This window comes from Wolffia australiana, chromosome 11 (assembly GCF_029677425.1).
Source record: "Wolffia australiana isolate 7733 chromosome 11, ASM2967742v1".
In the NCBI taxonomy this organism is placed as follows: domain Eukaryota; kingdom Viridiplantae; phylum Streptophyta; class Magnoliopsida; order Alismatales; family Araceae; genus Wolffia; species Wolffia australiana.
The window spans coordinates 5,171,426-5,196,478 of NC_135845.1; the positions used below are offsets into that span (position 1 = coordinate 5,171,426).

Sequence of the window (25,053 nt, forward strand, 5' to 3'; positions counted from 1 at the left end):
ATCAATTAGCCGTGTGCACTGTTTGCACACGGCAACAGATTCACGTGTAATTATTAAATAAAATAGGGGGAGAGAGAGATTCCTCGTATGCGGAATCGATTAGCTGTGTGCATTGATTGCACACTACAATCAACTCCGCATACATTTAATACCCGGTAAGCTCACTATATTTTTTCATTTGAGTGAACAGGACATGGCGACGTGGCACTTTTTCATCTGCTTTAATGGAGCATTATTCCGCAATGATTGCGGCATGTGGAAGCGCCCAAAGACGTGTCAGAATGCAATCTGAGGGCGGAGAAATCAAGCCGACAAATAAAAAAAAGAGCATTTCATACTTTCGTGGAGGAGGGATAAAATGTCAAACGACCATGATTAATCGCCAATAAAATGGCAATATCTTGAGATCTAGCCGTCCGATTGCGCCCAAAATTTGAGGGTAGGTTTGTCTTTCACCCTCTACAATCCAGACGGTCGGATTTTTAAATAGAGGTTGGGAAGAAGGGGAAATTCACTTTGGAAGCTCTCCCCCAAGAAATTGGCTAGGAAAGACACAAATGCTGTTTCTGTAGTCGACAGATCTTGATTCACTCTTCGTAGTTGTAAGTTTCATTTCATTTTTTGAACTTCCTATTGAACGAATCTAAAATGCCAAGGTGTAGATGATGTACATGCCTTTGAAGTTGATTTGAATGGTGATTAGCATTGAAATTTGATTTTTATTCAAGATCTGACTCTTAAATCTTAGTTCTACATTGATTTTCATCCCATTTTGCATCTTAAATCTCTAGAATAGGGTCAAATTTCATCTTTAATTCAATGTCCCCCAAATTCTTCTACTTTCTCTCTCTATGTTAATTCTTCTAATTTCTCTCTCTATGTTAATTCTTCTACTTTCTCTCTCTAGATTTAGAAATTAATTGCTTGAAAATTCAATTAAATATATAAAAAACCAAAATCCAAAATTTCATCCAAAGAATCGTCCATCTTCAAGTCCAATTTTATAAATCCATTTCTTGATTGATAATTCCCTATTTTAATACATAAAAAACTATATTCATAAATCATCTTGATTGGAATATTGGTAATCCGAATTAATCTGATATAAGAATCAAAATTATCCTATCTAGAGTGTCTTGACCGAAAATATTAAGATCAAAAATAAGCTTTTGCTTAATTTTGATTAATTACAAACAAAATTTAACACAATTACGGCCCATTAAACGCAAAATTAATTCATTTGAATTATAAATTAAAATTCTTACAGAGTGCCTCCTTGTGGTTAGACACCTTGCTTGCTCTATACATTGTATTTAGTGACTAAGGACTATTATAAATTTTATTGCATAAGTCTATAAACAAAAATAACGACACACCAATTTTAGGTTTATCACTCGACACCATGTTTTTGCCAATTAAAAAAACTTTAAATTTGTGTAGACCTATTCTATTAATGTCAGAAAAACACATTACCCCATGGGGAACCAATTCCACCATTGACTTGATCTTTAGGAGAGAGTCTTTAAGCCCTTCATGTATTTGGCCTTTAAACATATCCACATCAGAAATGAGAAGACAGATATCCACCTCTTCTCCAAATCATCTTGAAGATCTGGTTGATCTCCGCACCATCAAGTCTCAGTCATAGAGTGGGTGGAGTAAGTACTAGGGAAGAAAGGGGGTACCCAGTTCTGTGTGGCATGAGCACCTAAAATGGGTACCCCTCTCTACTTCTACTTATTAAGGTAATTTTTGTAAAAGTCCTAATCTTGTTCTTATAATCTTCTAGGCCCATGTATCAATCTAATTAATACTTTTAATGGCCCACAGACATTTTATCAGATAACCTTATTAATTAACTATTTCAATGCATTAATTAATTAATGTGCTCATGCAGTTAATCAATAGGTTTGACTTCCAGCACTTGGGGTGTGAAGCTACACATTGTGCTCTAGAAGATATATTTCAATTAAAATCTCTCATGGAACCTTTGGAGTCATCAGCTACCATATATGTATAATCCCTACTGACTTAGGGCATGTTTAATTGTAATACCCTAATCTGTCATTCAGTTAGTACTGATGTGTAGAAGAGTTCGTCGAAGAACGTCTTGTCCAATATCTCCACTACTCGTGCCAAGGATTTGATACATTTTCTTCTTTGAGTCAATCTCCACTTATATAGGGAGCATATGATTCCATCTTGACCACCCAATCACCTTTGTCGTTTTCTTGCTATGATCAAGCTAAGGAATATTTGAATCCCATCATTAGAGACTTGACCATCTTATTCAAAACATAGCCGTCCATGTGTAATACATCTTGGCATCTCAAACCAAAAAACCACATATACAACCATGACATGAATCAACATGATTAACTTTTAGGTATAATATCATTCAACGATTCATGTTGATAAACTCAATGATGTATTCCCCTAAAGAGCACCCACCATATATCCTGATTGTCTCCACACTAATTGCCACATAATCAACCGTAATTATGATATAAGTAGGTTTAAATAGTGATATTCTTTTTTCGATATTTTTTAAGTATCCTTTGAATAACAGTATTTAGAATGCGTTTAAAGACAAGTGATTGCTGTATTATGATCTCGTCATATTTTACTCTATGATTGTCTGAATTCATAGACTTCATCACGAACGTGAAAAATGAATACTAATAAACTAATATTTTTTTGAGTGAACTTAAAACATGACATTGAAGTGTGATTTTATTAATGGCCACGTAATATACATAATGACTCGCGGATAATTTTTTTGGAATACCAAAGTTTATTAATGAGTTAAATTCTGAACCGACATAAACTTAACTGTACTTTTATTTTATTATTGTGTGAATGGATTTGAGCTAAATAACATCAATAAAAGCCAAAGTATGATAATAGGAGGTCAACTATTGTTTCATCATTCAAACTGGTAAGTATATTTATTTTTTTCTAAAATGATTTTTAAACTCTTTTTCTCAAAGCAATATTGTCGATGGACTATATATTTATATCTGATCATCTTTAAAATTATTTCGACGGTACTATTTAATTTGTGTGGAAGATATATTTTATTCACCAGGGTGTAGTATCATCCCTAAATTGTGATACCTTTTTAAATTTTTTATTTTTGACACAAAATAACAGGTATGATTTTGACACAACTTGCCTTTAATAATTCAAATTATTAGGATACAACAGCACTACGAGTGCAAAAATTGTCTCCATCCAGGTGAAAAATAACCAAATATTTTGAGCTGGAAAGTTATCTTCACGCATGTCATTATTTTAGAGATAATTGAACAAAAATAATTTCAATTTAAGATAAATGTAAAAGAGTGAAGAGAAATATATGCCCTAATTTATTCAAACCATATTCAGTCAAAATAAATATCTACATCTGCAACTCTATCATGAACAGCAACGAGTTTGTTGAGATTGAAAGTGAATTTTTTATGTTTCAATTTTATATTTCATTTTTAACTAGATATTCATGTAATAAATCAACAAAGGATAATATGATTAGAGCTTCCTCCAAGTTCCAAACCAAATGATATTTAATTTCTTTAATTCAGAAGGGATCCCAAAGAATTTCAAATAATTAAAGTAAAGAACTAGTCAATAATCTGTAAAACGAAAGTCATAGGTTATATCTGCTATTAAATTCTAGGGGGTTCAAAGACATGTCTACCGCATGAAACTTTAACTTATATTTATCAGATTGTTTGTTAATATATGAATAACATATTCATTTGGTAATTTAAAATTGTTACCGGCAGTAGGGAGTATCCCGGCTAGCCCTTAGCATTGTAGGAATCGGGGCCAACCGGCGACTGCCGGTCACTCGAAGCCTGGCGGGAATATATTATGGTGTTTTGTCCCAAATTGTCTTTCCTCGGCTTCCTCCCCCACATCAATCGCGAGTTGCGCGATCGTAGTGATGAATTCTCCTGCTGGAATCCTCCAAATTCGTGCAATTTTTTATTCGAAGCAAGCTCGGATCTGAAATCAGGCGTGGTTTAATGCCCGGAGATCATCTGGTTTGGATCGTCCTCTAAATCCTGATTCCGCGGTGGAATTTCCGGGATGATTGATTGTCGGAATCATATATTTCTGAGAATAGATTGTAGATTCCTCGTTTTTCCAGTTGTTGTGAAGTGCCTGTTTCTGTGAGGGATTTATGCTGAAGTTTGATGATCAAATTGATGCGGTAGGTCTTTGAAAGGCGTCGGAAGGTTGATGTGTGGTTTGGTTGGCGCAATGCAAGGTTACAGGGCGAGATGCAGGGTGGGAGCGCTGGTGATCTTCTTTTTGTGGCTTGTTCTTGCAGCCATTTACGGTTTACTGAAACCTGTTCCTGGTGGTTGCGTGATGACTTATATGTATCCGACGTACATTCCCGTGGATACGCCAATCAGTGTTGCCGACGGAAAGTACGGGCTTTATCTGTATCATGAAGGCTGGAAAGCTATTGATTATGAAGAACACTTGCGGAATCTTGATGGGAATCCAGTTTTATTTATCCCCGGGAATGGGGGAAGCTACAAGCAGGTGAGTAAACTATCAAATTTGAGCAGCCTGTTGTTGTCATTTCGTTTGTTGCTTTTCGTTTTTATCTTGCGCTAATGAATTGAATGGTCCTAGTGTTAGTGGAGTAAAACTTTCTTGAGTGTAGAAGATGTGATCGTGGGTAACATGAGAGGAAACTGGTGCCATAGGACAAGTTGGATGAGGATTAACATTGTCTGACTCTTGCATTTGAATGAGTGATCCAAAGATCATCCTATTGTTCATCATTTGATGGGTGGCTCTGTTGCGTAGTTTTTTGACTTGCGTGAGGCTCCATTGTAGCTCCTCCCTCAATATATTTGAATACTTTGGCGGATCAATAATCAACCCTCTAATTCTAGAGTAGTGCAGTAGCGTTACCCTTTTGGGGTTTTGCAAGACTTATCATGCTTGGGTCTATAACAATGTGGAAAGCTTCATTGAAGTCCGAGATTATCTCCCAATTAAGAATTTGTCTCCTGAGCTGCTCATACGCAGGATTTTAACGTGACAACAAATTCCTACGACCTGTCTTTTAAGTTGCACCTTTGGCCCTCAGTGTCAGGATTTTAACTTGGTGATAATTGTTTATCTCATGCCAAATATCCTTCAGAGCTCATAAATATTCCGCTAAAGACATCTCACATTGTACCATATGAATAGCCTCGGTGTCAAGTCCATTTATTCTCCATTTTTTTTTCTTTTCCTGTCATAAGCTTTTATTCCCTTCTTCCTAGAGCTCCTGAACATACTTCATGGAGATATTTCTCATAGATTTTCGCAGTCATTGTGCCACTCACTAATGAATGCCTTTTCTGCCTGCCAAACTTAAACGTTGAATCATCCTCATTCGTTGGTCCTTCATCTAGACATTCTGAGAGTTCTTGTACAAAGAAGTTTGGATTTGATTCTTGTGACGTACTGGTTATAGATCCCAGTTGTAAATGGACATTGCAATCCAATTTTTGATATTCAATGATTGAGAGGTCCAAGAACTGGTCAAACAAGGAAGAGAGAATGGAGAGAGATGATGGAGAATCGCAATTGAACTCCCTGGGCAGCGCCATCCATCAGCTGATTTGGTGGCTGTAGAAAGCGATAGAGAGTAGAGATCAGTGCGAACGATGAGAGGGAATGAAAAGACGATAACTAGGAGGAAAGGCTCATGGTGTGATTTTCTGTCTTGATTAGTTTCGCTTCCCTGTATTTATACTCTTTGAATGTTGCTGGTCTATATCTCTTTGGGCTCGTAAAAGGGCCTTGACACAGTACCAGCAGACGTTTGTCCTGACAGCAGCCCAGAATCTTATCAAGTCTCAACTCCAGAGGTTTCTAGATTACCTTTTCTTTCTTTTAACCCGGTATTAGGATGTTAATAAACTGGCTCATACCCATTCAATGTTGGTTTCCTTATTATGTCTCTTATTCTGGGCCCATTATGAGTTATCCATAATGGGCCCAACCCTTGTAACTCTCCTATTCATGAAGATTCTTCCCCCTTGAAGTGCAACCTTTATGGAATCGCTGGCAAGGAGATAATCATCTTGTGACAGGAAAATTTCCACCGCTGATGAGGGGAGGATAGTACCCGATGAGGTCTCCCCTTCAGATGCCGTTGGTAAAACCGTGCTTCTTTCCCGACCTTAAGGATATCTTGGATGATCAATGAAGAGCAATTGCCTTCTTCCTGAATCCACAGTTATTGTTTTTTTTTGAAAGATGATCCACAATTATTGTTTCCCAAATTCGTGAACTCCAGAGAAAAAAACTGCCCAGAACACAAGAGACCCTACGAATCTAACAGAGCTAAAGAGTAGTTGCCGCCAGAGACCAGATAAATCTGGAGCAATCTTTGATACCTGAACCAATACTGTGATACCATGCTGAACCTTGCCAATGTTTTCTCGAGAACCAAATGGAGGCAGGGTCAATAATCAAACTTACCATTCGAACATTGGGTTCTCACTTTAGTACAGAAGATGTAGACTTTAGGGCCAGTAATTTAGTTGTCTCTGCAACACCCTGCAGGGGTCTAAACTTTTAACGCACTCTTTTTCCTTTGTTATTTCACTGTTACGATTCGAGATCCATGAGGGATGAAGTATCATCAAAATTTCTAGTTCATATTTTTATCATTAGTTTTTGCTCTACTAAGGGAATGTGCGCTTTGTATTTTGTACTTGCTCACAGAGCCATTAAGGTCTCCTCAAAAAACTGGCGGCCGGGCATACTGCCAGTTAGTTGGAATCCTTTTTCCTTGTCAATCAGTGACTAGCTGTGGAGATAGCTAGTTGATATGTTTGTTCTTCTTCTGGAGAGGTCAAGAAGCTGGTTTTGACCCATTTGGTACGCTGAATGATGAAGGTCAAATATGCTTGTCCATTTGACAATAATGGTGTATCTCAGTGTGACTACTATTCAACAGCTTTTTAGCCTATAAAATGATCTTCATCTGGACTGAGCCCTTGGTAACAGCTGGGTACCATGTTTGGGAGGAATAGATTTATGTATTTCTTGATTGACGTTAAGGTTGGAAAGTTTAACTAAATTAAAAATTGGTGATCATGTACCCAGATAATTGTTCAACTTTAAGTGTCCTGTCCTCAAATTCTAACCTTGGTTGGGATTCATGTTGCGTGTTCATCATACAGTCGCTTGTCAATTCCGCCTGTGCTAACCGTAAGTTTTTAGTACAGAGGTAAGCGTTTGAATTCTAACTCCTGGTAATTATAGTCATCATCTTTTATTGGTCTCTTTTCTTTGAGGATCTACTTTTCACTGTTGCCAACAGTGTTTAACTGAATCTAAAACATAAAGAAGTTCAAAATCTGATTGATTCTCATTCAATTGTTGAGACAAAATGTGTGTGATACGATTGTATCTTGAAAGTAAGGTGTCGATTAAGAGAAATTGCATGCACCTGCACCCTTCAGCGGAAATCTCTGGTGCCTACTCGATGTGGCAGATCCGATGTCCTTCCGAATCAGTCTTCCAGTGGGGGTCCTCGACCCTAGTGCATCATATTCCTCCTCCAGGCCTGGCCGAATACGGCTCCACCCCAATAGAATGCCCAACCACCAGCTTCTTGAATCCCGTTCTGGATGCCTTTTTCCACCTTCTTCACCCCTTATATACTCTCGAGTGTAGTACTTATTACATAGTGGGCAGTCGTGGCCCATTTATTTGTAAGCTATCACGTGCTACTCACGTGATCATCTTGTGTTCCTCGTCCAGGACCGTGTTGACCCCCTCCTTGGTCTGTGTCTCATGCTGACTATTCTTCTTCCTTTTCCTCTTGTATTCAATGTACAGTACAGTATCAGCGCGCTATTCATCGTTCAGACAGTGGTTGCACAATTTTCTGATCTGGGGGGATGAGTTTTTGTTTATATTTCTTTCTTGTTTAATGAATTCTGAAATCCATTTTTAATTTCTATCTTGGAGATTCACCTTCACATACTTTATTATGTTTTCAGTGTTCTCTTCTTATTCTACTCATTGTCCTCATTGCTTTCCAAGCTTTCTTTGATTGCAAGGATAGTGTATTCAGATTCCAAAACTTCCATATTTCTTGTTTACGTTCTTCATATTCTTCATAGGTCCGTTCTCTGGCAGCAGAATCTTCTAGAGCCTTTGAAGGAGGGCCTCTTGAACCAAGTTTTTACAAGGAGGCATCTCTAGAGGCTTCAGAAGTTAGAAATGATGGAACGGTGGATCCTGAAGAGTTATCATTTCCATCAGTCAAGAAGTACTCGAAAAAAATTAATTGGTTTTCTGTTGACCTGGCCGAAGAGCGCTCAGCATTAGATGGTCAAATCATTGACGAGCACACTGAATATGTTGTCTGTGCGATCCACAGGGTACTCGGTTTGGATTTAGTTTTCTATGCCCATTTGAATTTTTTAACATGTTAAGTTTCTTTTTTTTTCCGCACAACCTTCATCTATTTCATAATGTTTTCGTAGAGTCTCAGTTTTCAATGTTAAGTTGTTATTTATCCCTATTTATTTCGAAGTGTAGTCGTTCAACGTCGAAGTACTGTATCATAATTTTAACGTTTAAATGGGGATCACTTTTATGGAGATACAGGTTTTAGTCGTTTATTAAGAGCAAGGACGAAGTTAACCCTAATTAATTATTGTGTGAGATGTCTCATGCTAAATAGTTGCTTTTGTTTAAGCGAGAATTTTGCGCATACTTCTTCCTTGATAGAAATTAGTAAATGTGTAACTTGTAAAACAATTTTTTGAAACGTTTCTCTTTTTCATCTTCAATGCTTTTTTTGAAATAAAAAAGGGAAGATCACCCAGAATCAGTGATCAACTCAGTAGTTTATATATGTATATATAAACGTGTGTTACACATATCACTGAAATTAAGGCCCCCCCATTTAGGTCTTTCTAAACCAGCCTGCAACAAGACCCTCCATATCATGAATGATGCCATCCGCTGAAGCTATCCTCCCCCTGAGAATGAGCTTGTTACGATGCAGCCAGATGGCCCATAGCATTGCAAATAGCTTTCCTCAGTCCGATACTTTTGCTTGTGTCCTCATTTCTAGTCATACCTAAGAAAATTAATTCCCAAAAAAATATGTATTTAATAGCACATTGTACTTAGCTCATTGTTCTATTCAGAGCTTTTTTTTCTTACTGTTTTGGGACTTCTTCTTTTAACTTTTCTTAGATACTAGATCTTTACAAAGAATCAATGGAGGCACAATCTGGCGGAAGAGGTGAAGTGGCGCAAGCTTTGCCGACAAGTGTTGTATTAGTTGGTCATTCTATGGGAGGGTTTGTTGCAAGGGCTGTCGTTATCCACCCACGTTTAAGAAAGTCATCTGTTGAAACTGTTTTGACTCTTTCAAGCCCTCACCAGTAAGAACATCATTTAGCTGTTTGGCTGGTTTTTTATTGTATGCATGACCATTCGAGGTCTATTCATTTAGTTTAGTCTTCCAGGTCACCTCCAGTCGCATTACAGCCGTCACTGGGACACCTCTTTTCATATGTGAATAGAGAGTGGCAAAAAGGATACGAGATCCAGACTAAGAATGCGGGGCGGTTCTTGTCTGATTCCAAGCTGTCCAACGTTGTTGTGATCTCTTTGTCTGGTGGTGTGAATGATCATCAGGTTGTGCTTTGTTATTTGCTTGTTTCTAAATGCTTTTTGGTCTCTAGCCTTACTTTTTACCGTGCATATGAGATTAAGGTTTCTGGACAATGACAGGACAATTTTTTCTATTGGAATAAATTTTTAATCCTGTCCTAGGTCCTGGGATGAAGGATGAGACGATTCTTTTGTCACAGGGGTACCAGACAAGAGTTCTTTAATGTCTCAGGATGAAAACATCGTCCTGTCCAACTGATTCAGACGTGGGTCTAGACCAACTTCGTCCCTTATCTTCCTCCGGAAGTGGACCCTCGTCAGTTCATCTTGAGATAAAGGATGAGTCTGGACGACCCCAGATGGGACGGTCCTGGGATGGCCCGTCCCGTCCCGTCCTATGACTATGTCCCCCGATAAAGCAAACCCCATATGGGTTCATCACGAAGTTCAATGTAAACTCTTAGGGTGCATCACATTATTCAATATGACTGTAATTTTACCGTGTTTACGATATAATAATCATGGATATGGTCATGAAATACATTTTGTCCTCGGCCTCATTCCAGATCAGAACAGAGCTGACGTCTCTTGAAGGAATTGTTCCTTCAACCCATGGTTCTATGATAAGCACCTCTAGTGTGAAGAACGTGTGGCTTTCACTTGATCATCAGTCAATTCTTTGGTGTAATCAACTTGTAATACAGGTACATGTTAGCAGAGTTGTTCTCTCTTAGAGGCCTCTAATTCTTTTAACCAAAGAATGGACCTTTATGCAGATCTCCCATACCCTTCTTACTATTATTGATTCGGGTACTGGACGCCCATTTCCAGGAGCGCAAAAAAGGTTAGCTGTATTCACTAAAATGCTTCAAAGTGGTGTTTCCCAAAGCTTCCACGGATTGTTGGGTATTCAGTCATCTTCCTCTAAAGGTGGTATTCCCGGCAAGTTCGCTCAGGATTCGGCCGGTACATAACTTACCTCCTTTGCCTTTTTGGTTCATTGTCTTTTTGATCTTTTTTTTCTCCTGATAATTGGAAGAGGGGAATCAAGCCATCTTGTTCAAATGTGATAATCTTAGGGCGACCTCTTTTCTCGCTTAAGCTCTAGGCCCAAAGAAAATTTATGCCTGATGTGTCATGATGTATTCCAATAACTCTATTGATAGTGGCTCTACTTATGGAACTTCTACGATCTTTTTGAATTTGTGGTTCTGATCTTTCTCCGCAGAGAAATTCTGATGATGTTTGGTTGGACATGCAAAAGGCTTTCTTGATCCACTAAGTTAACTCATCTCCTTTTTTCTCGTTCTGTTATTCGTATTTTTTTCTAGCATAATATCCCTTTAGATGTTGCTTGTGTCTTTGCCGTTTGTCTCAGGCCTACTCATGCAGGAAAGAAAAAAATTCATCAAACCACAAATTATGATATTAACTATCTGTCTCCTCTCAGGATTTATCTATGATTCGTGTCCCCCATCAGTTCAATGGCCTAATGATGCCCTCGAGAAAGATCTTTATGTGCAGTCTCGTACTGTCACTGTCTTGGCGATGGATGGAAGAAGGAGATGGTTGGACATCCACAAACTGGTGGGGTTATTTTAAAAATATTTATTGTAATTTAAACCTTTGTCTCATCAATTTAGGCCTTATTTATTACAACTTAGTTAACTTTGCTATTTCAAACTTTCTTCTTAAATGTATTTCCTCTTCCAATACAATACCTTAATATTTACATCGTATTTATGTCTCTTGTGACCCAAGCCAACCTTTAGTTTTCTTATGAGATCCTTTTGCGGATATACCATGGCAACTCTTACATGTAGTTTGTCTCAGACCTGAACTCATGTTCATCCGTCTGAAAGAATGGTTCTTCTGTGAAGCCTTGGTTGACGTTTTAGCTGAACAATACTTCATCTGGATTTTGCATTCTTTTCTATTATATATATTTATTAATTTTTGAATACTTAAATATGGGAAAAGTTGCGAATTGAAATTTAATATTTTTGCTGTTCAAGTTTGTCAAATTTGCTGCCGCACAACCCGCTTTGAATTTGGTTTGTCTCTAACCTTTGTTTGTAGACTGTATTTGTGTTTGACCTTCAGTCATATTTGTTCGTGAAAGGGTTAGGTCATATCTTCATTCTTCTCTGTCAATAGATTGTTCTACGAATCTACTCATTTCATTCTGAAATTTGTGCTTATCGTTATATTTATATTTTGAAATTAATATTCTGGTGTCCAGGGATCAGGCGGTAGATATCATTTCGTGCTGGTTACAAACCTTGCTCCCTGCTACGGTATTAGAGTCCATCTTTGGCCAGAAAAAAATGGAACATCTGGTACACATGTCCCTGATTTTAAGAAGATCATTGAGGTGACCTCCAGGATGGTACATATTCCAGCTGGACCTGCACCCAGACAGGTAAAATATAGTAAAAGTCTGATTCAAAAAAATGTCTCATTTGATGGTTGTGAATTCAGTTGAAAGGCACTCTCCCAAATATGGGACAAGAATCAGACTGGATCGGTCCTGATTGAAAATCTCAATCCATTGGAGATCGCTGATCACGTTCTGATTCGTTTGATCTGATCCATCTGCCCATCGATTATATTGGTTCAAGAGGGCCGATCAATGGTAGATCGTCAGATCTGCCAGTAAGTTGACTGGAAGATCAGTCCTTGGGTGAGTAATCACTACATCACCAGCCCCTCACGTGCCTCTATCTGCCATGGCTGTTTTTTGGAGGTAGTAGGTGGTAGCATGGCACTACGTTGGCGGAGAGACCAGACTCCACCAGAACAGTGCCACACCACCCGCTTCCTCAATCAGCAGCCAGCAAGTGTTGAGAGGGAGATAGAGAAATAGAGGGAGCGAAAGAAAGAGAAAGAGGTTGAGAGTTTGTATTTTTTTTTTTTGTTATTCTTTGGCCATTGTTGATCCAACAGATCAATCTTTTTGAACGATCATACACTCTCAGATCCATATCTGATTGTCTACCAATCCGATTGGTCATATCTATTATTTTGAATCGGGTCCCTAGTAATGTTACGTCGAGTTGTTTCTCTTTTCGAAACTAATCTGATTTTTATTACCGTATGCTGCTGTAAGATTGAACCTGGTAGCCAGACTGAACAAGCCCCACCGTCTGCTGTTCTTCACTTGGACCAAAAAGATTTGCGTGGCTACAGATTCTTGACCATTTCAGTTGCACCACGTCCGGTAAATTACCCTCTATTCATTCTTAGCCGCCTCAGACTTTTCATACTAATATCTGCATGGTACAATGGAAGTTTCCCCTCGCTTGTGAAAATATTTTTAATGACAACTGTAATCCGAGAGATTGAGCATCAAGAACGGAAACATGATGAAATTAAAATAGGATATGGGAAGAGAATTTAGCACAGAATTTGGCAAGTTAGAAAGAGCCGATTGCCCTCATGATGAAATACATAAAATCTAAAGTCACTTCTTCCCCCTATCACCTGCGATTGTGTTCCTCGCCACCAGTGGTCCCCATATTAAAGTGGGCTGGTTTCTCATCCTTTGTGTTATCCTATGCTCAGTCTGGAAGCCCAACATATTGTACTTTGATAAGATTCTGCATCTTGTAAGAAAAACCACTTCAAGAAGACCGAATTTCCTTTTTCCACAATCCAAGAACGGTAGAAGGCCATACAAGAACTACCGATGGAATGTGCAAGTAATAAATAAAGAAGCTATGTAATGCCATTTTATGGGGAAAAGAGAAAGGTAAAGAGAGCTGGCTGAATATATCGCCTCTTTTCTCAGAGCTAGTTCGTCTTTTTTGGAAAGAAGTGAATTGATGCCCGTGCGATGATCCTTCTTACTTTATTTATAGGGTTCCCGCCACCGACTATCTTGAAGAGACACGTGCAGACTCTGATGTATGTGCGTGGTCTGATGTGTTCGATGATTGACACGTTCTTTTCTCCTTCTGATAGGTCCGAGTTTAGGATCCTATACTTCAGGTGATCAGAGAAGAGAGAATGAGAGACCCTATCTTCTTTAAAAAAAGAGAAGATAGAATGAGGCAGGGTGAGGGGAGTAGTGCACCACCCTGAGAGCAAGGGAATAAACCTTAGAAAATTAGTTGAATAGCTCACTTTTATTAATGTTTTTTCGGTTACCTAAAACCCCCTACTAAATTAGGGGGCGATGCTTTTTAACCGTGCAGTCTAACACAACTGACTCCAGGCGGGCTGTTGTTACGTTTTATTACGTAAGGTGCCTTAATGATTTAAACGAAGGCTGGGCTCACCTACTTCATCCGAAAAAATCCTTCTTTTTGCGTTGTGCTTGTTATTCCTTTCTGTTTTGATCCTAGAGAACCGTGTGCTGAATGTCACTTATTTGAAATATTTTGGGGCTCAATGATCTTGAAAATGGAGGCTCGTAGATTTAGTGAAAGAACGACTTTCTGTAGACTGTTTCAGGTAGACCTCCTCCGGCCGCATCTATGGCTGTTGGGCAATTCTTCGACCCAATGGAAGGGCAGATCGAGCTCTCACACTTTTCTCTCCTTAGTGCCATATTTCGTCAACAGGTTCAGGCTCGTTTGTATCTATTTATTCTCATTGTAACAATTTAAATGTTTTTTAGTTCTAAGTTTTTATTTTTTATTGGTGGTTCTTCAGGATATGTTTTTCAGTGAAGATCATCCTCTACCTATTAACCTGGCATTCTCAATGAGTCTTGGACTGCTGCCAGTGACTTTGTCTGTGGAGACAGTCGACTGTGGAATTAAAGGAACAACTCGTGTTGAGAAGCAGGCTGGAGATGTTGAGCACAGCAGTGAGTTTGCCCCTCATTCACCCTCTCATTTTTCTTCTTGCTCTATGAAGTTTGTTGTCGCTCTTCTCACTATTTTTGCTAGGATGTGAGATAGGAATGTGTTATGAATCAGAGGTCCGCAATGTTCGCCTAACGATTTGGCCGTCCAGCATGTTGCTTAGATGTAGAAGCTCGGGTAATTTGAACAAAAAGAACCGTTTGAGGAAATCATGGGAAAGTGAGAAAAAGCCATACTATGTTGCTTGATGCCTTTCTTGGGGATCTACAGTCCTAATGACGGATGTTTTGATCCAGCTCAGGTGCAGATCTGAAAGAAGTGAAATATTTGACTTCTTTCTTGTGACACCTATGTCTACCATTTTGTCAGCATAGTGCTTCTCGATTGCCATTCAACTTGACTTCAAGGTAAACGTCCTCGAGTTATTGGGTTCCCTTGAAGCTTGATATTCAGGAAGTGTCCTTATTGATGTGAATTTGTGGTCATTCTGCTGTCAGAAAACTCTTGAACTTTACCTGGTTGACACGCCTACCCTAATAACTCTCGCAGTTTTGTGCAAGTCTATGCAAGATTCTGCATTGGAGAATTGGACGGAATGACTAAATTGCATTCATACAAAATGCGTCCATGATGCGATCTTTGCTTTAAATCATTGAAAATGGTCCGATGTTGACCAAAGAAGTCAACTCTGAGTACTTAATGTTGCAACTGTTCCTGACGTTAGGGGAAATGGTTGAAGCCGGCAGAGACCGTAGAGAAGAATGTGGTAGGGAAACAGGGAAATAAGAATGCAGAGAAAGAGACAACAGCGACCTCCCGACCCCCTCTGGACATCGGGACTCTGTACATTTCAGAGGGGGAGAGGAGATACAGGTGATAAAAATTTTCACTGGAACAAGAGGGATGGGAGGAAGGCCAGGAGAGCAGCGTGCGGAGATGCTGAGAGGAGAGGAGATAAGGAAAAGGGATAAATGTCAAATGAGGCTTGATTCACTCTTTTTAGCTGCCTTCCGAAGGATAGCTTGCCCAATTTAAACGGAAAACATGCAGGGAAGCAAATACCCCTAAGATATGATGGGAATTGTACAATCCACCGTCATGTAGAGCCAATTTTGGGGTCCTTTCCCACTTCCCCCTCCCCATTTTTTTTCTTCGTCCCTCTCAGATCCTAAAATATACTTGGATTTCAGATTTCTCTGTGTTGGATTTCGGAACACTAAAGTAAGTTTTATTCCATGTTCAATCAGTGAGAGCCAGAGCACAGAGATTACCATGATAGATCCCATAAGGTTCTATCGGTATACTTCTGGATTGAAAGAAGAGACAAGTCCGCTTGCAATTTTCTGCCCCAAAATATTTTGATATCAAACTTGAGAGCCAATTAATAGTGCAATCGCTTGCTACCTCCATGATCAAATCCTGTCACAGTCATAATATTCTTTACCGGCAAAAGCAATAGAGATTTTCCTTGTCTATTTATGAGGAATCATCACTTTTCGATATTGTGCTTGATTAAGGATGAAATCTTTCTTACCATTCGTTGGTTTTGATTAATTTTTTGACTTTGAATATTCTTTCGTTTTTTTGTTAATTGCAGTCTTTCGGCTCTGATGTTTAGAATCTGATTTCATTATTTACTATTGCTGTAAGATCAATTTCGACTCTGTGAAGGAAGCTTTTAACGGGGTCTCTTGTTTGAAATGAAGTTCTTTGTAAGCTGCGGTGCTTCCCACCTGTTGCCTTAGCCTGGGATGCCACGTCGGGTTTACATATTATTCCTAACTTGTATTCCGAGACAATTCAAGTGGATTCTTCTCCTGCATCATGGAACTCTATTTCGAAACTGAGCAAAACTTTATTGCTATTGCTGGTGAGGATGCTTTACTTGCACTATATAAACACTTTTGAAATTTTTGGGTGGTCCCTTAGCTAAGCTTGTCCTAAGTAATAATCTCCTGTCTGCTGTGTCTTTTGTGGTCAAGTCAATCAAGAACAGGCGGAATGCATATCCTCAAGGAAAATAACTTCACGAATGTGGAATAGAATTCAAACAATCAACTGAGAAGCCAATCAATTGATAGTACAGGAATATAGGACAGGTGTAGGAAGCAATTAGGAGAGACGAAAGGTGATGGAGGATGGAAGAAGGATGAACAAAATGAGAAGAGTCACAGGGCTCCTTCCCCTTCGGGTTGGTTGCCTCTTCTGCATCTCAGGCCTCAGACAATCTGGCTGCCAAGGGGATAGCAACCGTCTTTAAATGAATCTATCCCTCACTACTTCCCCCTCCCTTGTGCATATAGTATCTCGTTGAATGCATACCCGCCTTCCAGGCATGCGCTTCGTGCTTCAGCCTTCTTTGGTACATTCTTCAATGAACATATCAGTGATTGTCTTAGCTTGATTATCCCATCTGAAACAGGTGTATTACCTTCATGTGAAGAGGCGATTTTCAGTTGTCTTTGATTGTACTAAACATTTGCTCAATTAGTGCAATGAAGTAATATTTTTTATTTTACAGGTTGATCCACATTGCTCTTACAAAGTTAGTACGTCTGTTTCTTTGACCTCCACTGCAAGCAGATTTGTTCTAATGTATTCTCCACAGGTAAGATTGTGTTTTTATCAATTAAAAATATCTTGGGCACTAAAAAAGTTCTAGAATGAAGTATATGTTTAATTTGTTGGGCTCTTCCAATTCAGTTAACAACATTATTACATTTAGACAAAGTTATGGGGTAAACTCAGCGATATTTCGTTAGTTTTATCTTGAATTAACGTGGTCCCTTATTGTATCAGTCGTAGGCTTTGGATTTTTTATTATAGGAAATGTAGGCTTGGGATTAAGATTGATACAGCTGCTTTTTGGAGCTGAACTGTACAAGGTTAATCTTCGTGTGCAGGAACCTATGATTTGTTGTATGGAAAAAAAATTCTATCTCATCTCAGAAAATGTTGTCTAAAGATTACTTTATAATCACATTTCCTTACTGTATGCTGCGTAGAAACAAGAAATGAGAGTTAGCAAAAGATCCGGACTCCATTTTCCTGCAATGGTATTGAAATTCTCGATTGATAAGATAGATTAGGCTTCATTCAACTACTCGTGTGTCCCAACTTTTCTGAAGTTCTGCACAAGTATGGCATACTATCAATTTTCAAATACCATGCATCAAGAAATACAAAAGTCTTGCATGTCCTTGATTTATGATACTTCTATGGTTCCTCAAAATTTTAACCATATTTTTCTCCATATTTCGTTAACCCTGCAGATAATTGGGTTCGTGGCGGCAGTGGTATTCTTTGCTTTGATGCGGCAATCCCACACCTGGGACCTTGACTTGCCCCTTCCCTCCATTATGACTGCCGTGGAGATAAACCTAAGGATGCCATTTCCCTTCATGTTCTTTGCAATATTGCCGATTTTCATGGCCTTGCTTCTATCTCTGTTCACGTCCCAGTCTCTTCCTTCACTTCCCAGCTTCACTGTCGTCTCTATCATATGTTACCTGATTGCGAATGGACTTCTGTTCTTATTGATCCTAAGCACACTGTCTGTTCTCTACCTTGCTGCCTTTATAAATATCTTTACCAAGAAACGGTTAGTTCCAAGTCTTTCATTGAGTTCCAACCTTCTTGGTGGATTCAATGTAATATCTGGTACATTCTCTTTTGCATGCGTACTGAAAAATTTTCGCACATCCTGTCGACATTGACATTGATGCAAGACATTGATTCTGAGAGTTGATTGATGGTTTGACCATGACACATCATCGGCAATCGGCATCATTCTTAATCCTACATTGGTAAAATATTCTGTCCATGTTTATGTCGTCGTTAACTAGGTTGGCGGATGTTGATGCAGCATCAACTTTCTGTCACATCCAGTTAATGTCGGCCATCTACCTTAACCTCATTGACATCAATGTCTTCATCAACCACCCTAGAAATGGTCAACATTATCCTCAACATCAACCATGGCTAATGACATGGATGGCTGACAGGCGGTTGATGAGTGCTGAGTCTACAGTGGTAAAATATTCTGTCCATGTCAATGTCATCGTTAACAATGTCAGCGGACATTTATGAGGCATCAGCTGTCTGTGATACCCAGTTAATGTCAACCATCTACCTTAACCTCATTGACATCAATGTCATAGTCAACCACCCTAGAAATCGTCAACATTGTTCTCAACGTCAAAAACGGCCAATGACATGGACGGCTGGCAGGTGGTTCATGAGTGCTGAACATGAACATAAATTTATCTTCAAAGCCGTGCTCATCATTCTGGATACTTCGGTTTTAAGCATTATTTAATGTTGTTATTGTTCCACTTTGAAGAAATTACCATGCAAACGGCATGTTTTAGATCTTACTTTTGATCACACTGCAGCTGGGGCAAACGAGAAGAAAGATATCGTTTCATATTAGTTCGTTGGATTTCTTGTTTCTTGTCCAAGTTATTCTCCTTCAAGGTAAAGCCCAATGTTCATGTACATTGTCATAAGATTCGCTTGGCATGAGAATGCTTGAAAATTGATTTTCAGTCATACTATTCAGTTTTTTGATGTAATTTTATAAACCGACAGTTACTGCGGCTTCTCAAATGGAACCCAAATATTCTTCTAGTACTTGTCTGTACTTTGCTCGTCACCTTCGTACACCCTTCTGTTGGCCTCATTTTTCTGCTCCTCGTTCATGCCTACAACTGCCACATTTCTCTTACCAGGTATTATTCCAATTATTCTGTTTCCCTCCAATGTCATGTAGATATGATTTAGATTTTTTAACCGTTTCTTTTTATTGATCACCGATTGTTCTGTTGGTGTGACTTGTGAAGTTGGAGATGATTATTTAAAAATGAAATACATAACTTTTTTGGAATTTATTCATTGCGCATACAGTTATATAATGTAATGATTACATGAGTTTAAATGCACATTTTCATATTTCGATTGGTCAATTTAGATTTGAAGAATTTGATCCTTACACCACTATCTTAAAAAAACTTGTCGACTCCAGCCTTTGGGGTCAACTCCTTCAGCTTCTGTCTTCTTGCGCAGCATGCCCTACAGCAACCCTAAATCAATAAAGAGAATATATGTTATTGATTAAATGAGAAGAAAAACCCACTTATTAACGGAGACGTGTTGACGTGTGTGATAGTGTTCCTCCATCCTGTATCCGATATCAGCTGAGGATGTTGGTTCAGATGCTGAACCGGAAATTGGAAAGGGCATTTCCGATATCTGTCTCAACTGATATATGAATATCAGGCGACAATATTGGGTATCGGTTGCTAGAGTACTGATATACAATGTCGTCATCCATCTACATCTGGGGGGATGGACGACGATACCGGATATCAGCGTTGGATACGTTTTTTCCAAATCCAACGATATCTGGATACCATGATATTTAGTAAAATAAATAATTTGAATGTATTAGATTAAGATATTACTTTGTATTATAATCTTAAAATATTTAGACTGATTTTGGGCCCAAATTGAGGCAAGTCAACAACCAAAGTCAATGTTGAAAGGTAGACTTACATACCTGACCCAGACATTTATTTTGGTCGCATCAGGTCAAGAGCGGTCAAGGTTCCATAAAGTAGTCATATGCTTTTAGTCACTTGCCACATGATTTGTACAACAGGTTTTTTCCATAGGGGAAAATGCATTAGACTGATTACTTTGTATTATAATCTTAAAATATTTAGACTGATTTTGGGCCCAAATTGAGGCAAGTCAACAACCAAAGTCAATGTTGAAAGGTAGACTTACATACCTGACCCAGACATTTATTTTGGTCGCATCAGGTCAAGAGCGGTCAAGGTTCCATAGAGTAGTCATATGCTTTTAGTCACTTGCCACATGATTTGTACAACAGTTTTTTTTCATAGGGGAAAATGCATCTTGATAGAAATAACCTGATATTTGTCCCAATATCTAATATCGGGTGGATAGTCAGTATCCGTGCGATATCCAGTATCTAAAACCACCCTGATTTCATCTGGATATTAGATATTGGTTGTTCAAAATCAGATATCAGATAGCTGATCACTACTGTGTGGACATGCCCAGTTGGCAGTTGTGTGTGAAGGTGGGTGACGCGAACACGAGGCTCATCCTTCTCATGACCAAGGAGAGAGGAGATTAAACTAGACATGAGGGTGTTTGTGGGAGTTCTAGCAGTCAGTAGAGCACTGGGCAAACACTTCATGAACTTCTTATGGGGAGGGGGTAAAAATGAAGGGAGGTGGAGAGTATTAGGGGAGCAAAGGCGGTAGATGCTGACTACCGGGGGGGGGGTATAGTTAGTGATTACCTTCTTGGAGGAGGAGATCCGAGCAGCCATCAAGGGGCTAAACTGGCAATGAGGCCTTGGGGCCAGACAGCATCCAAGAACTCTTCTTTTACCACATTTGGGAGATGGTCAATATAGAGGTTAAGGCCATATTTGAGGAATTTCGTCGAGGGGATTTTGGGATGGAGAGACTTAACCGTGCTTACCTGGTTATCCTACCATAGCACTAAGGGGCTATCGACGTTGGTGATTTTAGGCTGATCTCGTTGTCTAACTCTATCTCATCATAGCAAAGATTTTGGCTGACAGGCTAAAGAAGATGATAGGGGAGCTTGTTGGACTGTTCCAATCCACATTCATTGGGGGGATTCAGCAGGCCAATGGTGCCATAGTCGCTGCAGAGTTCCTTGTTGTGTGAAAAAGAAATAAGACAGGGGTTTCCTGTGGACGTGATACATTCTTTATAAGAATGTATTGCCGTCGTTTCAGAAGGAAAGCACACCATGACACACGTGCGAGTGCTCGCACATGTGAACCAGTTCAAGAGGGGGCCAACAGCGGGAGAAGTATTATCGTCATTTTCTTGCTACTCAACCCAGAATGGCAAAAGAAGCAGCGGAGCGGTGGAAGCGGGAGTAGTGGAGGTTTCATCTGCAGCAAGAGGGGATCTTGTCCATCTAGAGTGGTCCATTTTTCTACGTTTTCTCTTCGTCTCTCTTACACTCTCAGTGGCGGATTCTCAGAGCATTTTTGGACTTTCGTTTTTGGTTTGGAATTGAATATTCTTGAAGTATAACATTCTTCATAAAGACGAAAGGTAACACCCTTGCTGTCAGCTGTAGCTTTTAACACTGTCGGTAAGTGCTTGAATCCAACATGGTATCAGAGCCAGGTGGCAGGTGTTGTGGGGGAGCATTGAAGTTCAACATCCTTCTTAAAGATGAAAAATAGTGCCTAGCTATCAGCTATAGCTTTTAGCTCATCGGTAAGCACCTGAATCCAACAAGGCATCAGAGCCAGGTGGCAGGTGTTGTGGGGAAGTGTTGAAGTACAACATCCTTCTTAAAGATGAAAAATAACACCCTTGCTATCAGGTATATTTTTTAGCACAGTTGGTAAGCACTTGAATCTAAAAAATACAATCGTGATTCTCGTGGTCAATTCCATTTTCTCATACCAAGTTTAGTGTATTGGGACCTCTATTAGACAAAGATGCTTTCCTGCAGAATAGGCTGTGTGGATTAAATGATGTATCACATCCCATTCCTTGGTATTGGTAAACGGGCACCCGAAGGGAGGTGGATTTTAACCGCAAAGGGGGTCAGGCAGGGATGCCCCCTGGCACTACTGTTGTTCATCCATATAGTGGAAGCCCTTTCTATAAGCACGACCCAGGCTAGCTCCCACCGTCTACTGCAAGGGTTTCAGACCCCTAGCTTCTGAACAGGTATTCCTCTACAACAGTATGCAGACGACGCGACCTTCTTTATAGAGGGATCAGTGGAGGAGGCCAATAATCTCTCCACCATGCTGGACCTCTTTGCATAGTGCTCAGGACTTCACATCAATCATACCAAATCAGTTTTTGTCGGCTTTGGGTTACCATCAGAAGAGGAGTCCCTATGCTCCAAGGCCTTGGTAATGCCAATTAAAACATTACCCATAAGCTACGTGGGCCTGCCTTTGACTTGGGGTCACCTCAAGACCGACTGGCAGCCTGTCGTACAGAAGTTGAAGTGGAAGCTAGAGGGATGGCAGACCAGACTCCTGAAGAGGGGCATCTGCATTCTGGCAGGGCCTGAGGCAAATGTTTCCCCAGATTTGAGAATTCTTCTCTCCCAGGCTGGGTGATGGGTCCACTCTCTGAAGTGGAACCGTCGACCATCAACGCATGCTGAGTCATATGGAAGCTAAAGATCCCCCTAAAAGTGTGCTTGTTTGGGTGGGTGCTCCGTAGGCGAAGATTGGCCGCTGGCCTTCAGGAAGAGATGGCTAACAAAAGTCCTGGCAAATTGCGCTATGCGCATGGGGGTGAAGAAGACTGCTCCTATCTTTTCTTTGAATGCCCGCTTGCTCAGGCAGTGTGGGCCTGCCAGTCGATGACAGGGGGTGGCTGTCTCCTCAGAGGAGGCCTTTGGGGACTCTCCAGAGGATGGGTATCAGGGGCGGTAGGTGCAGGGACGGATGTTTGCTGTGTGCTGGGCGTTTTCAAAGGCCGACAGGCATCACTGGTCAGTGTAGAGCATGGCATGGAGAGTTTATGTCAACTCTTGGCTGATCGGAGGAGAGAATGAGAGGCAGGGCGGCGGGAGGAATCCCGCCGCCCTGGGAGCGGGGGAATGAAAAACCTAGAAAAATAAGTGAAATTGCTCAATGTCATTCGTGTTCTATCTGCCTTAAATAGGGAGATAGAGTTTTACACTTTTACACCAAACCCCCCGAGAAACTAGGGAAAGACATTTTAACCCTACAACCTAACAGTTTAGTCTCTGTTTGGTTTAAAGGGAGGGGAATGGAGGGTATGGAGATCCCTTGGGTCAAGGGTGTGATTACAATTCTCTACTTATTAATCATGTGAGGAAGATCACCAATATTGGGTGACCTTCCTGCCCTTTTTTTAAAGAAACAGACCGAGATGTAAAAGGAAATCCCTTGTGGACTCTCATAACAAGAAATCCATAAGTGTACATCATGATAACCAAGAGTAAGGGTGAAAAACAGAAATAGCTGGAGAACTCCATAGCCTGACAAAAATGTTCGCAGACTGATGATAACATGATTATTCTGAACAGTTGATAACATGTGCATTCTCACAACTCGATCTGTAATGAAATCCATGCTATTTGTTCCTGGTATGTCATACACGTGATTATTACTCGGCTGTGTTGAAAAAGTGTTTAACAATTAAATGATTATGCCTGACAGTTGATTGCATGTGCACTCGCAGAATTTCATCTATAATGAAACCCACACTATTCTTTCCTGTCATGTTAAACAAGTGAGTATTACACTGCTGTGTCAAGTAAATGATTATGGTTTTTTGTTCTAGAGTCGGAGAGTTGGACAGTCGACTATTTGTGCATTCTCCGAACTTGATCTATAATGAAACCCGTCATGTTAATAAATATTAATTATTGTATATGATTTGATGAAAGCATTAGCTGATGCCATCGCAGTGTGCTGGAGGCTTCCACTGGCAGTGAGCAGAAAGAGCTCGAGACCTCGGCCAAGATGCCACTAACCCGACATAGGGAAGGGTTTCACTCAAGCTCGACCCCTGACGAAACCCGGCCCGGCAGCAGCCTGTCCTCGGGGAAGAACTTCGCTGACATCCAGCTCGAGCAATTCAACCACCGGCATAGCCTGCTCGTCTTGCATCTTCTTGCCGCTGCGATGTTCTGTCCTTCCTTTGCTGCGCGCCTTCAGGTTTGATCCATTTCCTTTCTCTTCTTCTCCCGAACATCTGTCAAATTTTAGCCTTGCATCACTATCAAGAATTAATTATTTTTAACTCATGATATTTTCAATATTTGGATTGTAATTGGATTATCATTCCAGATATCAGTGGTGAACCCTAGCTTTCTCGGGCTGATGGACTCAACGTTTGCTGTCGGCATCATCCTCCACGGAGTTTACGGGTGGAAGCCGGGGATCGGCGGTATCAGGTTTACCTTCCCAGGAATTCGGTGCTTCGTCTTTGACCTCACCGTCCTCTACCTGCTGTGCGGTTATTACTGTTTTGTTTATGCTCTGGCTTTGGCGCCATTCCGAGGGATTTGCGCGATGGCCGCGCTCGGTGTCATCTCATTGCTGGCGAAGATCATGGGCAGGGGAAAAGGGAGGGAGGAAGGGAGGTCAGCAAGAATGAGGAAGCACTCTCAAAAGCATAAATGAGATTTGTGGAGTTCCCTGGTGATTTTCAGAGGTGAGTTGACTATTTATTGATTTGAGTTAATGATGGAAATTAGTGAGATCTTTTTTGGATGTGTTATGCGCGTTATCTATCGTTTGTTTTATTTTTTTAATTGGCCTGTTGATATTTTAACTTCTGTCTGTAGTTTTTCTTGGCTGCTGAATTTGGTAAATCTGCTTCAAAAAAAGTTCTTTCGGCGTATTTATTGATGAAGATTATTTGAAGAATTTGAATCGAAACGCTGATTCCTACTGTTCAACCTTTTTCCGTTTTCATAAATTTATTTGTAGTTTTAATTTGTAGCCGCATAACTGCATAAGAATGTTATTCTAGTGTTTCGTAAGTTTTTTGTCATA

General features: G+C 40.0%; 1 protein-coding gene across 3 annotated transcripts; it reads left to right on the forward strand.

Annotated features, from left to right (window-relative positions):
- The first annotated feature begins 3,894 nt into the window (after nucleotides 1-3,894).
- LOC144709241 (phosphatidylinositol deacylase) lies at nucleotides 3,895-25,053 on the forward strand. 3 transcript variants are annotated; one of them, XM_078582719.1, is made up of 19 exons: nucleotides 3,895-4,557; nucleotides 8,154-8,414; nucleotides 9,241-9,431; nucleotides 9,516-9,687; nucleotides 10,230-10,367; nucleotides 10,440-10,629; nucleotides 11,114-11,250; nucleotides 11,906-12,085; nucleotides 12,773-12,883; nucleotides 14,109-14,228; nucleotides 14,320-14,476; nucleotides 16,181-16,344; nucleotides 16,996-17,082; nucleotides 17,747-18,075; nucleotides 18,869-18,950; nucleotides 19,065-19,204; nucleotides 23,961-24,210; nucleotides 24,343-24,709; nucleotides 24,843-25,053. In XM_078582719.1, exons 1-18 carry the CDS (start codon nucleotides 4,246-4,248, stop codon nucleotides 24,676-24,678), a joined length of 3,357 nt encoding a protein of 1,118 aa, XP_078438845.1. In that variant the 5' UTR covers nucleotides 3,895-4,245; the 3' UTR covers nucleotides 24,679-24,709; nucleotides 24,843-25,053. The 3 variants fall into 3 exon arrangements, with proteins under 3 accessions (XP_078438845.1, XP_078438844.1, XP_078438846.1); XM_078582718.1 differs by lacking the exon at nucleotides 24,843-25,053 and having other exon boundaries at nucleotides 24,343-24,809; XM_078582720.1 differs by lacking the exons at nucleotides 3,895-4,557; nucleotides 24,843-25,053 and having other exon boundaries at nucleotides 8,274-8,414; nucleotides 9,248-9,431; nucleotides 24,343-24,809.

What these genes read in the sequence shown, in the direction of transcription:
- LOC144709241 (XM_078582719.1), top strand. Translation starts at nt 4,246, where the DNA reads ATGTGTGGTTTGGTTGGCGCAATGCAAGGTTACAGGGCGAGATGCAGG. An exon ending in GGTTGGACATCCACAAACTG is followed by an intron (nt 11,251 to 11,905) that starts GTGGGGTTATTT and finishes TCTGGTGTCCAG; the next exon opens with GGATCAGGCGGTAGATATCA. An exon ending in CCTTTGCTGCGCGCCTTCAG is followed by an intron (nt 24,211 to 24,342) that starts GTTTGATCCATT and finishes TTATCATTCCAG; the next exon opens with ATATCAGTGGTGAACCCTAG.